General features: G+C 40.6%; 1 protein-coding gene across 1 annotated transcript in view; it reads right to left on the reverse strand.

Moving 5' to 3' along the window:
• The window catches only part of PDE6A (phosphodiesterase 6A), a 150,025-nt gene that overhangs the window by 120,868 nt on the left and 10,940 nt on the right, over positions 1–18,217 (reverse strand). Inside the window, exons 2-5 of the mRNA XM_007943602.2 lie at positions 16,858–17,010; positions 15,593–15,682; positions 14,825–14,965; positions 619–693 (exon numbers count right to left, since the gene is read on the reverse strand). Of these exons, the coding sequence (XP_007941793.1) occupies positions 619–693; positions 14,825–14,965; positions 15,593–15,682; positions 16,858–17,010 (459 nt within the window). The remainder of the gene's footprint in view (positions 1–618; positions 694–14,824; positions 14,966–15,592; positions 15,683–16,857; positions 17,011–18,217) is intronic.

The raw sequence follows: 18,217 nt of genomic DNA on the forward strand, positions 1-18,217 counted from the left end.
GCAGGAGAGTATGGAGGGATGGTCACTGGGAAGAGGTAATTATGGGGAGGAAGTGGGAGGGGAGTTGTTGCATTGTGGTAAACTGTGGTCAATGACATCAAAGTATATGTGAACTGCTGTATGGAAAGTGCATTTGCTCTGTAAATCTTCACCCAAATAAAGAAAAAAAAAAAAAAAAAAAACTGTGTCAAGTGTACTTGGAAGCAGTCTTATAGCTACCAATCTGGACATTCTATATTACATTGTCTTTAAGGTTCTTTCCAATCTCAGTTGTCTAAGATTCCAAACTCCTGTTGGGTGAATTCTTGAGCAGTTCGCTTATCATCTCTAGGGTTTTTCTTTGTACGTGAAATGAAGATATTGATTCCTGCTTGATTTACCCCACCATATTACTGTGAAACTCCAGCAAAATATTAAAAACTTTTTATAAATTATAGGACTTGCCAAATGTGAGGAGGTATTATAACTTCAAGGCAGACTACCCAGCCCAGAAGAAATAAGCACTTAAATGATTTATTAAAAAAAAAAAAAAAAAAGTCCTTCAGCAGGTCTATAGTACCTTACATTTATATTTCATTAAACGTCCAATCACATTGAAAAAAACAGAGAAAGACCTACCCTTCCATCCGGAGTTCTGGGACCAGAGTAGGGTGGAACCTCACCCATCAGAACAGGCCACACATCAAAAAATTCCTAGAAGTAAGAAAAAGAATAATTACATGTTTTGAATATAGTTCAAAAAAAAAAGAGACTAAGAAGTTGTCAATGCATAGGATAAGCCACCTATATAATTCATCTATCACTGAAATCTACTAAGTGTGAGAGCTCCTTGAAACCTAAGTGTGGACGGGCTGAAAGGCTCATGAGAGTTAAAGGACTTTGATCTCATTTGTTCTTGAAAATAAGGAGCTCTCAGCTGTTACATTGTGGAGAATTTCAGTCAGTGTCATGAAACAAAATGTGTATGAACTGCTGTATGGAAAATGAATTTGCTCTGAAAACTTTTACCAAATCACAATAAAAATTTAAAAAGGAAGAAAAAAAATAAGGAGCTCTGGTGACACAGTGTTTAAGACATTCGGTGGCTAACCCAATGGTCAGCTGTTTGAACCCACCAGCAAGCTGCTCCACAGAAGAAAGATGAGGCAGTCTGCTTCTGTAACGATTTACAGCCTTTGAAACTTTTGGCCAGTTCTACTCTATCCTGTGGTTCTACAATCGATGCCAATGGAAGCAGAAGTCAGGACATTAGAAGACATGTAGCATTGGGAAGGTCAACTGTGAAGGAACTGTTTCAAGTGCTGAGGAGCAAGGATATCTCCTTGAGGACTAAGGTGCGCCTGACACAAGCCATGATATTTCCAATCGCCTTGTATGCATGTGAGAGCTGGACAATGAATAAGGAAGAACGAAGAAGAGTTGATGCTTTAGAGTTGTGGTGCTGGTGAAGAATGCTGAAAGTACCATGGACGGTAAAAGAAGAGATCTGTCCTGGAGGAAGTGCACCTGAAATGCTCCTTGGAAGCAAGAATGGCCAGACTTCGTCTCACCTATTTCAGTCACGTTGTCAGAAGGGACCATTTCCTGGAGAAGGATGTCATGGTTGGTAGGGTGGACAGTTGACGAAAGAGGGAGAGGCCTTCAATGAGATGGATTGACATGGTGGCTGCAATTATGGGCTCAAGTATAGCAGGGATCATGGAGCTGGTGCGGAATCGGGCAGTGTTTTGTTCTGCTGTGCATGGAGTCGCTATGAGTTGGAAATGACTTGACGGCACCTAACAACAACACACAACAACTCTATCCTGTAGGGTCGCTATGAGTTTTTCACCCTTGCAAATATTGATGAACTGGGCCTAATTATTAGCCAAAAACATTGACTCTGAATTGGAAAACTCCCTCATTGCTGTGGGAGTTGAGAGGGATTATAGGGTGTCTATGACTAAGAAATAAATCTCAGGACCTGCTAAGTATGAGATCAAGGATTTAGCTAAAATGGTGTTGATTACAATATCATTTATAATAGTGAAAAATTAGAAACAACCTAAGCATCCAAAAAGAAGGAATTCAGTTTTGGTACATCTGTTAACAATGATGTTACAGATATGTATGTATTGGTTGAAAAGGTATTGATAATATGTTGATGAGTGAAATGGTGAGGTGACAAAAAGTATATAATATGGACCCAATGTTTTTTTCTTTTAAATTTTTGTTGCGATGTGGGTGAAAGTTTACAGAACAAGTTCATTTTCCATACAGCAGTTCATACACATTTTGTTCCATGACACTGACTGCTATTCCTACAAGGTAACAGCTCTCTTTGCACTTCCTCTCTGTAGTTACCTCCTCCCTGTGTCCTTCCCTCCCATGCATTCAACATGGGCCCAATGTTTAGCTATAAATAGAAAATTTTCTGAAAGAATTCACAACAAAGCATTAACAACTAGTTTTCTCTGGGTGGTTGGAATGAGACTATAATTTTTTTTTTTTTTTAGTAATGTTTTCATAATACAGGGAGCCTTGGTGACATAGTGGTTAAAGCACAGGGTTGAGAACCGAAAGCCTGGCAGTTTGAACCCACTAGCTGTTCTGAGGGAGAAAGACATGGCAGTCTGCTTGCATACTGATTTATAGCTTTGGAAACTCTTTTGGCCACTTCTACTCTGTCCTATAGAGGGTTGCTTTGAGTTGGAATCAACTTGTTGATAGTGGATTTGGTTTGTGGTTTTGGTTCCATAATACATCTCTTTTGCTTTTGTTATCAGGAAAAAAAAAATTCTATATAAGAAAGAAAACAGCAATGCTGCCAAATTTGAGCAGACAGACCATATCTATGGGAAAGTAGTGGGGAGGGATGAATAGGTGAACATAGGGTGTTTTTTAGGGCCCTGAAACTATTCTGCATAATACTGCAAAGGTGGACACATGACATTAAGCATTCATCAAAACCCACAGGATTTTACAACACACAAAGTGTGAACCCTATTGTGAACTATAGACTTTAGTTAATAATAAGTATCAATCTTGGCTCATCAGTTGTAACAAATGTTACCACAGGATTGCAAAATGTTGGTTGGAGAAACAGTGTACAGGTGAGAGGGAGTATATACAAACTATCTGTACTTTCTACACAATTTTTCTGTAAACCTAAAACCGCTCTGAAAAAATAAAGTGTACTAAACACACACACACGGTGCTGCTGAATATGGACACACAGACCTGTACCTGGAATCCAACGAGAAGGATGACAAGTGGCCAAGACAGTGGCAGAGAGAAGAGAAAAAAGGACCAAGCAAGAAGTGCATGGTCATACAGTCTCAGGAGAAAAAGCAGACTGGGAAGCAACAAAAGATTCTTTCCTGCTGCTTCTCCTCTGGTTTCCTTGTTGTGCATGGGCTACAAAGCTTGTATCGAGCAGATTCTGGGCCTGGTAGAGGAGTCTATCCTCAGGTGCCCTCTGTATTCATCTGAGGGTGTGTTCATACTTAGGGACAAACTAATTATTAGAGCTGAGTTATTGTGGGTAGGTATCCAAGCTCCCCTTGCTCCTTGACCTCAGTCTTATTTGAGCATGTTTGGCAGGGTGCTTTGCTTATTTGAATATTATCCAGAGGACCAACAGAAGTGAGTCCATATGAAATCCAGACTGCATTTCCCCACTCTCTGACCACTGAACTCTTGTTCTAAGAGCAGTAAGAAATTCAATTCAGGGTGAAAAATGTGAACTCGTAGCCTACCTGAGCTGCACAACATGCTTGGTACTAGCTATGCAGCAATAAATAGGCACAGTTCCCGCTCAGGAGGAACTTACTGTCTCAAGGAGGAGACAATCAAATACTCAAGTAGCTGTAACAAGGTAGATGGTGTAAGTCTAAAATAGTAATAGAGAATCCAAATGTTGGAGATGCTCAGAAGAAAAACAAGTATATTGGGCTGATAGCTTCTGTGGCCAGACACAGAGTGAGTCTGAAGATTATCCCAAGGAAAAGCAGAAGATGTCAAATAAGTGATTGAAGATGGGGAGATGGGGTATATTTATGATCTTCCTTCCTCAACAGTTTCATTGAGATATAATTCACACACCATAAATTTCACCAATTTAAAGCATACAATTCAATGGCTTTTTATCCAATTGCTCAGGTTAAGAGCTTTGCTACTTAGGAAAGCAGTTTCTTAAAGTGATTGTAAGCAGCCCAGACCAATTCTAATTGCTAGTTGTTCCATCTTTTGGGGGTGACTAAATCAGAATATGCTTGCTTAAATGTGGCTTTCCCTCTGACAGGGAATTCAAAAGGAATAGACAGCAGAATACTACAGCATAGAGCAGTCTGAACCTGTAGTCAAATCTCACAACACACCGGGTAATTTGAAATGAAGTCTTTCTAATTCAACCACTCAGAAATTCTTTTGATTAAAAAGAATCATTCATTTCTACTAATTCATTCACTTGCAAATGAGATATCAAAATGGTGGCATTTCAAAACAGTGGACAAAGCATTGACTATTCTTTAAATAAAGAAGTATGGGAGGAAAAAAATTTATCACTACCCTATACCATGTACACACATAATTTCCAGATGAATGAAAGATTCAATAAATTAACCAAAGCTATGAAAAATATTAGAAGAGAACACATAAGATTATTTAAGAGTATCTTTGTAGGACTGAGGTTGGAGAAGTCTTTCCTAAACAAAATCCAAAGCATAGAAGCAATGAAAGAAAAGGTAAACAAATTTGACTGCATGAAAATCTAAATCTTCTGTATGTAGAAAAATATCATAGATAAATCAATTCATCAGTCAGTGTTTCAAGTCATCCTCCCTTTCAGCAAGCAAGATTATATCATCTGCATATTGCAGGTTGTTGATGAGTAGTCCTCCAATCCTGATGCCACCTTCTTTTTCATATAGTTCAGCTTCTCAGATTATTTGCTCACCGTACAGATTGAAAAGTATGGTAAAAGGATACAACCCTGATACACATCCTTCCTGATTTTTAACCATGCATTATCCTCTTGTTCTGTTTGAACAACCACCGTTTGGTCTACGTACAGGTTTCTCATGAGCACAATTAAGTATTCTGGAATTTCCATTCTTCTCAATATTATCTATAATTTCTTGTGATCCACATAGTCGAATGCCTTTGCATAGTCAATAAAACACAGGTAAACATCTTTCTGGTAGTCTTTGCTTTTAACCAAGATCCATCTGACATCAGCATTAATATCCCTCATTCCATGTCCTCTTCTGAATCCAGCTTGAATTTCTGGAAATGTCCTGTCAATATACTGCTACAACTGTTTTTGAATTATCTTCAGCAAAATTTTACTTATATGTGATATTAATGATATTGTTAGATAATTTCCACATTCCATTGGATCACCTTTCTTTGGAATGGGCACAAATATCTATCTCTTCCAGTCAGTTGGCTGGGTAGCTGACTTCCAAATTTTTGGCCATAAATAAGTAAGCACCTCAATGCTGCATCTGTTTGTTGAAACACTTCAATGGGTCTTCTGTCAAACTGTTGTATAGAGATCCTTTTATTAGGCCATAAGCAGGACAAAGACAAAACAAAGACAGTCATCCAAATGAGGCAAATTGTCAGCATGTATCCAGTACAGAAACCAATAGAATCCACTGAGTCACAGTCATGATGTTTATTATATATAATAAAGGACAAATAAAAATCATCACAAGATTATGATTGGTGGAAAGTGAGTTGATCACTGTCACAGATGAGACTGCAGAAGTGAGGAAAGGACCATGATTGGGATATGTACATAATTACAGGTTGTGGTGGTTAAGTTTGTGTGTCAACTGGGCTAAGCCTGGTAGAGTGGCTGGGCAGCTGGATGTAGTATTCCCCATGATGAGTCTGGTAATCAACTCCAGGGTGGAATCTACTGGGAGCAGCTGAGTAGCTGCCTTTGGGTACGTGGTCTGCTTCCCATATGTAAGAAACAGCTTTGGGAATGGTCTCTAGCTTATGGCATGCTTGAACCCTGCATGTAGTTCAGCAGCCTGCCATGCTCTGCCAACCTTGGGACTTTCAGTGGACTTAAATTAATGGCCTGCCATGTGATTTGGTAACATCGGGCTGCCTTTTTACTTGTCAGCCTTGGGTTTGTCAGTCTCAGCATCCAGCAGCTATCTGAATGAAGAAACACCTCTAGCTCCAGTGGGCCAAGAGCAGAAGGCAGAGCTGAACCCCAAGGTTGAGGGGCTTTCACCCAGCCCCTAGAGCCTGGCACTTTGAACTTGGACTTAAAGCCTCCAAATTGTAAGAATAAACTCCTGTTTGTTAAAGCCATCCCATTTGTGGTATATTCTTGTCAGAGCAGCACTAGGTAACCAGAACACAGGTTAAAAAAGTTTATGGAATTGGCTATTTTCAATAAATCAGTAAGGACATGTCCAGATAGTCTTTGTGTAAGAAGGCAGACCCAGGCAAGTTCCCTAGTTCTTTGTGTGAGCATCTTTCTGCATAGGAGTCAATCTACTTTCAGTCACATAATTCTTGAAGGGAAACTGCCTTTCCCTGGGTTGCCTATATTTGTCTAAGTATAGGCACATTGTTGGTTTCATGGCCAGCAAGCATTGGGAGAGTAACATAAAGAGCTCAAATGGCATCTGAATTTATGCCAAGACTCTAAATGGAGTCAGGTCTCCTCCTGTAGATTTCAGCTGTTGTAGTTATGTTTGTGTATCAACTTGGCTGGGCCTGGTTGAGTGGCTGGGCAGCTGGTGGTAGTTAATCCCCATGAGGAGACTGGCAATCAACTCCATGGTGGGATATACAACGAGCAGCTGGGTAGCTGCCTTTGGGTATGTGGTGTGCTTCCTGTATATAAGGAGCAGCTTTGAGAATGGTCTCTAGCTTATGGCATGCTTCAACCCTGCATGTAGCTGTGTCGTGTCTCAGCAGCCTGCTATGCTCTGCCAACCTTGGAATTTACAATGGACGTAAGTTAATGGCCTGCCATGTGGTTTGATAACATTGGGACTGTGCCTTTTTACTTGTCAACCTTGGTTTTGTCAGCCTCAGCAGCCAGCGGCTGTCTGAGTGAAGAAACACCTCTAGCTCCAGCGGGCCATGAGCAGGAGGCAGAGCTGGGCCCCAAGGTTGAGGGGCTTTCACCCAGCCCCTAGAGCCTGGAACTTTGAACTTGAACTTAAAGCCTCCAAATTGTAAGAGAATAAACTCCTGTTTGTTAAGGCCATCCCATTTGTGGTGTATTCCTGTCAGAGTGGCACTAGGTAACCAGAACAGAAACCCAGTGGGGGTCTCTGTGAGTCAGAATTGACTGGATGATAGTGAGTTTGGGTTTTTTTTTTTTTTTTTTTTTGGTACTAAGAGCTAAAAGAGACAAAGAAGGATCTTCTTGTGGAACCATGCCCTGAATTGGGACTTCTAGCCTTCTGAACTGTGAGAAAAATAAGTTTCTATTCTTTAAAGCCACCAACAGCATTAGGTAACTACAACTGCAGTGTATGATTCCATTCATATGAACTTCAAACACAGGCAGAGGGTCAAAGTTCAGAACAGTGGCTTCCTTCAGAGAGGAAGGTGTAGAAGAGACTAGAAAGTGGTATAAAAGGAGCTTCTGAGGTGTTGGTAATATTCCAATTCTTAATCTTAGAGAAGGTTACATGGGGATATTCCTTCACTCTGATAATTCACTGAACTACTCACTTTTAATTTGTGCTCTTCTGTATATAAGTTATGTTTCAATATAAAGGCTTATTTAAAACATTAAAAATAACCAAAGCTCAATAAAATCTTAACATAAGATTTATTCTTAGCAGTTGATCTAAATACATATAAACACTATCTCACTGCTGTTGAGTCAATTTTGACTCACAGTGATCCCTCCTTGGGTTTCTGAAGCGGTATCACTATGGAAGTAGATTGCCCAACCTGCCTTCTGAGGAGTGGCTGGTGGGTCTGAACTGCCAGCCTTCTGGTTAGCAGTCAAATGCCTTGGGCACTACGCCACCAGAACTCCTTAAATGCATATAGGAAGATCATTTTGATTCCAGAAAAACCAAATGGCTCTAAGAACCAAGGAACAATGAAGCTCATAAAGAGAAGAGGAGGGAGAAACATAGAAGATCAACCACTGGTTAATTTTAACACAATTGATTGAGCTCTACCCCCACCTACACAGACCTTCCTTTTACTGAGATCAACTGATATCAGGTCACAAGATGGTGTTTGCCCCTTCACCCAGCCACATCATTTGAAAATCAAGTTTAGTAAGCCTGGCTTCAAACAGGAAAGAAAAGATTCTTTGGGTGAAAGAAAAGCCACTATCAGATTAATTTTCGTCAGGGATTTCTTTAAAATGAATATTTGGTTTTGTGAGTAAGAAAACCTCAAACTCAAAGCAAAATATCTGCTATCAATTTTTCTCTTTGATAAAACTAATCCATGGAAAGAAATTTAGAAAAAATTAAGTACAAAGGACTGACCCTCAGTACCGAAGTTGTCAAGGATTTCATTTTCCTTGGATCCGCAATCAATGCCTATGGAAGCTACTGTTGTTGTTAGGTGCCGGCTCATAGTGACCCTATGTATGACAGAATGAAACAGTGCCAGGGCCTCAGCCATCCTCACAATCATTGCTATGTTTGAGCTCCTTGTTGCAACCACTGTGTCAATCCATCTCATCGGGAGTCTTCTCCTTTTTCACTGACCCTCTACCAAAAATGATATCTTCAGGGAATAGTCCCTTTTGACAACATGACCAAAGTACGTGAGACAACGTCTGGTCATTCTCACCTCTAAGGAGCATTCTAGATGTACTTCTTCCAAGACAAATTTGTTCATTCTTCTGGCAGTCCATGCTATTTTCAGTATTCTTCACCAACACAATTCAAACACATTAACTTTTCTTCGATCTTCTTTTTTCACTGTCCAGCTTTCACATGCATATGAACGATTGGAAATACCGTGGCTTGGGTTAGGCACAACTTAGTCTCCTCAGAAGGAAGATGGTGCAATCTACTCTGTAGTGATACTGCCTCGGAAACCCAAGGAGGGGTCTCTATGAGTTGGATCTGACTCGACAGCAGTGATTTTGTTTTGTTTTGTTTTGTTTTTAGTCTTCAAAGTGACATCTTTGCTCTTCAGCTCTTTAAAAAGTTCTTTTGCAGCACATTTGCCCAGTGCAATACAATGTCTGATTTCTTGAGTGCTGCTTCCATGAGTGTTGATTGTGAGTCCAAGTAAAATGAAATCCCTGACAACTTCAATCTTTTCTCCATTTATTATGATGTTGCTTATTGGTCTAGTTCTGAGGATTTTTGGTTTTTTTAAGTTGAGATGTAATCCATATTGAAAACTACAGTGTTTAATCTTCATCAGTAAGTACTTCAAGTCATCGTCACTTAAAGCAAGCAAGGTGTGTCATCTATATATCAAAGGTTATTAATGAGTCTTCTTCCAATTCTGATGCCAATTTCTTCTTACATAATCTAGCTTCTTGGATTATTTTCTCAGCACCCAGATTGTATGGTGAAATGATAACAACCTTGACACAAAACCTTCCTGATTTTAAACAATGCATTATCCCTTTGTTCCATTAGAACGACAGCCTCCTCTTCCATGTACAGATTCACCATGAGCACAATTAAATGTTATGGAATTCCCATTCTTCTCAATGTTATCCGTAATTTGTTATGATCCATATGGTCGAATGCCTTTGCATAGTCAATAAAACACAAGTAAACATCTTTCTGGTATTCTTTGCCTTCAGCCAACATCCATCTGACATCAGCAATGATATCCCTTATTCCACAGCCTTTTAAATTTCCCAGCTTCAATTTTTGGAAGTTACCTGTCAATATACTGCTGCAACTCTTTTTGAATTATTTTCAGCAAAATTCTACTTACATGTGATATTAATAATATTGTTTGATAATTTCCACATTCTGTAGGATCACCTTTCTTTGGAATGGGCACAAGTATCAATCTCTTCCAGTCAATTGGCCAGGTAGCTGGTTTCCAAATTTTTTGATGTGAACAAGCAGGTGACTCCAGCACTGCATGTTTGTTGAAACATCTCAATTGGTATTCCATCAATTCCTGGAGTCTTGTTTTTTGCTAATTCCTTCAGTGCAGCTTGGACTTTTTCCTTTAATACCATTGGTTCTTGATCATATGCCACCTCCTGAAATGGATGAACATTGACCAATTCTTTTTGGTACAGAACTCTGTATTCCTTCCATCTTCTTTTGATGGTTTGTGCATCATTCAATATTTTGCCCATAGAATCCTTCAATATTGCAACTCGAGGCTTGAATTTTTCTTCAGTTCTTTCAGCTTGAGAAATGCCAACCATGTTCTTCCCTTTGGGTTTTCTAACTCCAGGTCTTTGCACATTTCATTATAATAATTTGTCTTCTCAAGCCACCCTTTGAAATCTTCTGTTCAGCTCTTTTATCTTATCATTTCTTCCATTCACTTTGTTGTTGTTGTTGTTATGTGCCGTCGAGTCAGCCCTGACTCATAGCGACCCCTCCTTGGGTTTCCGAGGCAGTATCACTACGGAAGTAGGATTGCCCAACCTTTCTTCCGAGGAGTGGCTGGTGGGTTTGAACCGCCAGCCTTCTGGTTAGCAGTCAAGTGCTTTAGCCACTATGCTACCAGAGCTCCTTTAGTTACTCTAAGTTCAAAAGCAAGCTTCAGAGTCTCTTCTATCATCCACTTTGGTCTTTTCTTCCTTTCCTGTCTTTTTAGTGACCATTTGTTTTCTTCATATATAATGTTCTTGATGTCATCCCACAACTCATCTGCTCTTCAGTCAATGGTGTCCAATTTCTTGCGAAATTCTATCATGTGATCTCCAGTGTCATTTCTATCACTAAAGCCATATTTTCCAATACCTATGATTCTTTTTTGTTTCCAACTTTTGCATTCAGTCATCAGCAATAAGCAGTACACCTTGTTTGGATGTTTGTCAATTTCAGACTGCAGAACTTGGAAAAATCTTTAATTTATTAATCTTTGGCTTTAGCGGTTGGTGTGTAAATTGGAATAGTAGTAGTAATAATTGGTCTTCCTTATAACTGTATGGATATTATCCTATCACTGATACCACTGTACTTCAGGATAGATCTTGAAGCACTCTTTTGACAATGAATACCACATCATCTCTCTTCAATTTGTCATTCCTGGAAGCTCACTAATGCCAAGGATATTGATCTTTATGTGTTCCTTTTCATTTTTGACAACTTCCAATTTTCCTAGATGCATACTTTGTACAGTGTACATTCTTATTATCAATGGATATTTGCAACTGTTTCTTCCCATTTTGAGTCATGCCCCATCAGCAAATGAAGTTCCCAAAAGCTTTACTCCATCCACATCATTAAGGTCAACTCTACTTTGAGGAGACAGCCCAGTCATATTTTGAGTGCCTTCCAACCTGAGGGACTCATCTTCTGGCACTATGTCACACAATGTTTCATGGCTGTGCATAGAGTTTTCAAGCAATATATCAGACAGTGTTTCCCTGCTATTCATAATGTTTCCACAGGCCAATTTTTTCAGAATTGAATGGCCCTGTCCTTCTTCTCAGTCTTTCTTAATCTGGAAGCTTCACTGAAACCTGTCCACCATGGGTGACCCTGCTAGTATTTGAAATACCAGTAGCATAGCCTCTGGACTCATAGAAACACACAAGCCACCATAGTACAACTGACAGATGAGTGGCGGTTGAAGTATGCTAGGGGGGAAAAGACCCTAGATTCAAACATATTCTATAGAAACCATTTTATTAAGCCTTAAACAGGAAAAGCACAAAAGAAGACAATCATCCAGGATGAGGGAAACCATCAGCATGTACACAATATAGAAGCTGAATGGAGTTCTCTGGCTTGTAGCCATGGTGGTAATTATTATATAAAACAAAGGAAATCATCAGAAAATTATGATTAGTGGTAGGTCAATCACTGTCACAGGCTGGACTATAGAAGCAGGACAGAGACCATGACTGAGATACATACACAACTGAAGATTTAAAAGAGTTATAGGATTGGTTCTGGGGCTTGACCACTGGCTATGTGGTGGTCAGGTTATGACTTATGACCATGAAGCCCTATGTCAGGCCACAAGGTGACTAGGAGACAATACCAGGATCTCAACAACCTTTAACTTAAATCATATCTCTCATTGCCATCCAGTCGGATCCAGTCATAGTGACCCCTCCTTGGGTTTCTGAGGCAGTATCACTAGGGAAGTAGATTGCCCAACCTTTCTTCCAAGGAGTGGCTGGTGGGTTTGAACTGCCAGCCTTCTGGTTAGCAGTCAAATGCTTTAGGCACTATGCTAAGCATGTGGTTATTTTCAGTAAATCATTAAGGACACACCCAGGCAAGTTCCCTTGTTGTTTGTATGAGTATAATCTACTTTCACACTCTTCCTGATGGCTAACTGCCCCTGCCTAGGTTTGCCCCAGACTTGTGCCTGCATAGCCACATTGCTGGCTTAGTGATCAGAATGAACTCAAAATGCATCTGAACCTATGTCAAGACTCAAAATGGAGTCAGAGCTCCTGCTGTAGACCCCAACCTCCCACAATACAAGTGCTTTAGAATTTAAGCTCAAATACAGAAAGACAGCCAAAATGCTCCTTAGAAGCGAGGATGGCTAGACTTTGTCTCACATACTTTGGATATGTTATCAGGAGGGACCAGTCCCTGGAGAAGGACATCATGCTTAGTAAAGTAGAAGGTCAGCAAAAAAGAGGATTTTTTCAACCTATTTATGGGAGCCGTTGCTCAATTAGTCACCCACCATGTCCTTTAAGACTTAAGGCTCTCCACAGAAGACCCTGAAGGAGACGGACTGACACAGTAGCTGCAATGATGGGCTCAGACATAGCAATTTGTGAGGATGGTGCAGGAACAGGTAGTGTTTTTTTCTGTTGTACATGGGGTCACGATGAGTCAGAACCAACTCAACAGTACCTAACAACAACTCAGTAAATGTAGCCCAGTATTTTTAAATACACACTGCGCTTGAGTCAGAGACGACTCATAGTGAACCCCTCCTTGGGTTTCCAAGGTGGTATCACTACGGAAGTGGATTGCCCAATCTTCCTTCCAAGGAGTGGCTGGTGGGTTTGAACTGCCAGACTTCTGGTTAGCAGTCAAATGCCTTAGGCACTACTCTACCAGAGCTCCTTGTATTTTTAAATAGCTTCTCAAAAATTCTGATGCTGCAAAGTTTGGAAACCTCTGGACTAGATCTAAGATCTTTTCTAACCACAAATTCTGTGATTTATTTACTCATTCATTCAAACATTTGGAGGGCCTTCTTTATCTGTGTAGGATCTCTGGTGGCACAGCGGTTAAAGCATTCAGCTGCTAACCAAAAGGTCAGCAGTTGGAACCTACCAACCACTATGTGGGAGAAAGATGAGGCAGTCTGATTCCATAAAGATTTATAGCCTTGGAAACCATATAGAGCAGTTCTACTCAATCCTACAGAGTCACTATGAGTCAGAATCAACTCTATGGCAATGGGTTGGGTACTTGGTCTGTGTACCACACTCACCATGACAAGGATACCAAAAGGACCTGAGAAGAATCCTGTACTCCAGGTCATTTGGACAGGAAATCACAAATCCAGATAACTGGGTTGCAAGACAGAGAAAGGTGCTCTGGTGGTGTAGTGCTTAAGGCATTTGACTGCTAACCAGAAGGGTGGTGGTTCAAACCCACCAGCCACTCCTTGGAAGGAAGATTGGGCAATCTAGTTCTGTAGAGATGCCACCTTGGAAACCCAAGGAGGGGTCACTAGGAGTCAACAGTGGTGAGTTTCGTTTTGGTTTGTAAGGCAAAGAATGATCATCCCCATGAGGCAGGGACAAATAAAGAAAGAACAGTCAGTTGCTTTGGGTGAACATTGCTGGGGCCATATGGAGCTGCAGATATGGCCCCTGAGCATTCTGAAGCATTAGGTCTAAGCATCTGGCTCCACTTCAATTGCCTGGGTCATTCTGGACTAGACAAACCATAGGAAAGGAGTTTTCATCCAATTTTCAGTACATTGTTGGAGAATTCTTGAAGTTGGCAACTTCCTTCTTCCAGACATTCAACATATATAGAAACTTCTTTATCACTTTCCTTCACCATTTTATCAGTCTTCTTCTCACATGTGTTTTCTTCCAATACAGGAATCCTGATGATACAATGGTTCAGAGCTTTTCTACTAGCCAAAAGATTGGTAGTTCAAACCCACCTAGCAGCTCCACAGAAAAAAGACCTGGCAATCTGCTTCCATAAAGATCACTGTTGTTGTTAAAGATTAAACCTGCTGCCATCAAGTTGATTCCAACTCACAGCAACCCTACAGGACAGGGTAGAACTGCCCCTATGGGCAGTTTCCAAGGCTGTAAATCTTCAGGGAAGTAAATTGCTTCAATCTTTCTTCTGCAGAGTGATTCGTGGGTTCAAACCACTGACCTTTTGGTTAACAGCCAAATGTGCTAACCACTATGTTACCAGAGCTCCTTTGTTAAAGATTAGAGCTCAGAAAACCCTTTAAGGGGTTCTACTCTGTCAAATGGGGTCATTGGTCAGGATAAGTCAAAAGGTACTCAACACACAACAACAGGGAAAATACAGGTTGTTTTTACTCACTTTGCCCTAGATTGCTTTCCTCTTACTCCTCTCTTTGTAATGGGATGTTTTCACAGCCACTCAAATGTTGCCAGTGTCTTTCTTTTGCAACAAAATGGGTGGCAAGAGTCTGGGCCCCATTCAGCATGCATATAACCATTTCTTGGAAATGCTTGTTGCTGAAGTTTTCTTACCTTTTGCTTGGTCATGTCCAAGAGACCCACAGAGTATCTGTCACAGTTGAGGAAGGCACGGACTGTATATAGAGCTTTGTGGAATTGTCTCTCAATGTCAGTGAGCTCTTCAAAGACTTTGCTCCCAGACCACAGCAGTATCTGAAGAAATTAAAACAAATAAATACAAGGTTTTTGAAGCACACAGCAGCAACTCATTCAGGTGGAGAATAATAACAATTCTGTAATGTTCTCAAGATTTTATCTCATTTAATCCTCACAAAAACCCAGGGCGGTAGACAGAAAATGTTTTCCATTTTATAGATGGAGAAACTGAGGCTCAAAGAGGCAAAATGATTGATCTGCTTACACCAGGTCCAACTCTTTTCATTATCTTTACCTTGTAGGTTGTTAATAAAAATAATAATAGTAAAAATAATTGACCATAAATGCCCTCATACTTTATCTCATTTACTATTGATAACAATCTTTTTGAGGGTAGTACCATAATTATTCTCAATTTTCAAATGAGAAGACTGAAGCATGGAGAGGTTAACTTACCCTGAGTTGACAAATGAACGAGCAGGGATTCAAACCTAAGAGTTTTCTGACTTGAAAATGTGTGCACATAACCACACTGTAATACAGCTTTCCAAACATCCACTACTTCATAACAGTAGGGATGCTGGGCAGAGATTGTCTGGTCATTCCCAGGTATCTCTACCTGTCTTTCCAGCTCTGACCACATCAAGGCTTCAGTAATAAGACATGCCAAGTCCATTCCCTTACCTGGCCACGCCGAGTCTCACAGTTGTGCAGGTAACTCAGGTGGTACACCTTCATGATCAAATTTGCAAAATTAAGGTACTTCAAGAGAACCTAAAAATCAAGCAACATGAAGGGAAGTAGATGAGAAGAAATTCTTCCTCTGGCTCCTTCTACCATCAGCAGATGTCTGAATATTTTAAACATTTCATCAGAGACAATTTGGGCAGATGGATCATAGAATGTAGAATCATAAAATGTAAAAAGTTGATACTGATAGGGGTGTATAAATGAAAAATAGTTACTATTACTGATTTTTCTGTCCCTATGATACATGATAGGAGCCATGGTGGTAAAGTGGTTAAAGCATTTGGCTGTGAACCTAAAGGTGGGCAGTTCAAACCCACCTGGTGCTCTATGGAAGAAAGATGTGGCAGGCTGCTTCTGTAATGATTCACAGCCTTGAAAACCCTGTGGGGCAGTTCTAGTCTATCCTGTAGGGTTGCTTTGAGGGAATTGACTCAACAGCAGTGGGTTTCTGGTAGGTGATGAGTGATTTATGTGCATTATTTTATCTCATCATCACAAGTACCTTGTGAAGTGGAGGCAATTATCACCAAATTTTCAATAAGAAATCTGAGGTTAAAAGAAGTGAAGTAGTCTAATAGAGCCTGATGGAACCACTGAGACTATGGCCCCTAGCTGCCTGTCAGGTCTGGAATTGAACCCACATCTGTGGCTTCCAGCCAAGCAAAAGACAGGCATATGAGTTGAACATTTACCTGAGGTAGATACACTCCTTGGAGAGAACAATCATGAGAGAAAGAAGGGCTGCTTACACACAGGGAGACAGCACAGGGAGCGGAGTGCATGGAGGGATGGACACAGGGAAGAGGTAATTATCGGGAGGAAGTGGGAGGGGAGCTGTTGCATTGTGGTAAATTGTGGTCGATGTCATGAGACAAAGTGTATGTGAACTGCTGTATGGAAAGTGAATTTGCTCTGTAAAATTTCACCCAAATCACAATAAAAAATAAAAAAAGAGAAGTGAAGTAACTTGACTGAGCCAACAGTTAGATATTGACAGAGCCAGAACAATTATTCCTACATTCCTGACTTCAAAGTCCGGCATGTTAACTGTGATTCTGTTCTCCCTCCTTTGAGAAACATCCTGTGCCTTACAGATGGGAAAACTGAGTCCAGGATAAATAATAAGGTTTTGGGGGTCTTCATGAGCTAGAGGAAAATGATAGCATGGCTATTTCCAGCAGTTTCTATAGCATACTTACCTCTTCATCTCTCTTGGTGAAGTGGGGCCCATCCACTTTATTCACAGCCATGATTATTGCCACCACATCCTTCCCATTCATTATGGGGGAAGCCAAAATGTTTTTAGTCTCATATTCTGTGAGAGTGTCCACAAAGTCACAGAAATGCTCATCCTGAGGGAAGGCAGAGACAACAATGGGTGAGCAGATGAAGAGCAAAAACAATAAAAGAATCCAGAGCCCTGCGACCCCATCCCATGATGGTGTGTGAGGGTAGAATGAAGTAGGGGTCTCATTATTCTCTTGGTGACAATGGAGTGAAGACATTACCATCTTCTCCCCTTCCACAGCCTACTTACAAGGTGCTTTATCAAATGACACATCATTCTGCAAACATTCATTCATCACTGAGCTAGGGGCAGGGCAACCAGAGATGATTCCTGCCCTGGAAACCCCCAAATCCAGTCAAAGTCATTCTGAGATACAAACCAAAGTATTGTGGGAGTCTGGGGGAGGTGGGAGTGGGAGGTAGGGAGGGCACTGACTTTTCCTGGGGAAAGAGGTTCAGAGATGTCTTTCTTAACATGGTGACAATTAAGCCCAAAATAGAAATCTGAAAGAGCTGATGAGAAAGATGAGGAAAAGATCTTAGTGAGTAAAATAATCACAATCAGAATTGCACATAGTGTTTTACCTGTACCATCTCACTTTAATTCTCCCAGTAACACCATGAAATAGATGCTTTTTTATAGAAGGAGAAAGCAAAACCCAAGAAGGTTAATGTTACTGTCCTAGATGGGAGTCTGGAACCTGCCCTCAGCTCTTCTGCCTCTCAAGGAAGTCTGGATAAAGTTAGATCTGGGTCCAGGCCACTGAACAAAAAGATTTGGTATTTTCAGCTTTTTAAACAAAATGGTTCTAGCACCACATAGTCAATTCAATGTGTTTTGGTTTCCTAGTGCTGCTCTGACATGAATATACCACAAATGGAATGCTTGAACAAAAAGGAGATAATTCTGCTACAGTTCAGGAGGCTAGAAGTACAAGTTCAAAGTGCCAAGCTCTAAGGACAAGGTGAAAGCCCCTCAACCTTGGGTTTCAACTCTGCCTCCTGCTCCCGGCCCACTGAAGCTAGAGGCATCTCTTCACTCAGACTGCTACTGGCTGCTGAGGCTAACAAGCCCAAGGTCAACAAATAAATGGCACAATCCCAATGTTACCAAACCATACAGCAGGCCATTCATTCAAGGCCATTGAAAGTCACAAGGTCAGCAGAGCACGGCAGGCTGCTGAACAATGATATGGCTACATGCAGGGTTCAAGCATGCCATAAGCTAGAGACCATTCTCAAAGCTATTTCTTATATATGAGAAGCAGACCA

Source organism: Orycteropus afer, unplaced genomic scaffold, assembly GCF_000298275.1.
Source record: "Orycteropus afer afer isolate SDZICR_OR568_19922 unplaced genomic scaffold, OryAfe1.0 scaffold00110, whole genome shotgun sequence".
Lineage (NCBI taxonomy): Eukaryota > Metazoa > Chordata > Mammalia > Tubulidentata > Orycteropodidae > Orycteropus > Orycteropus afer.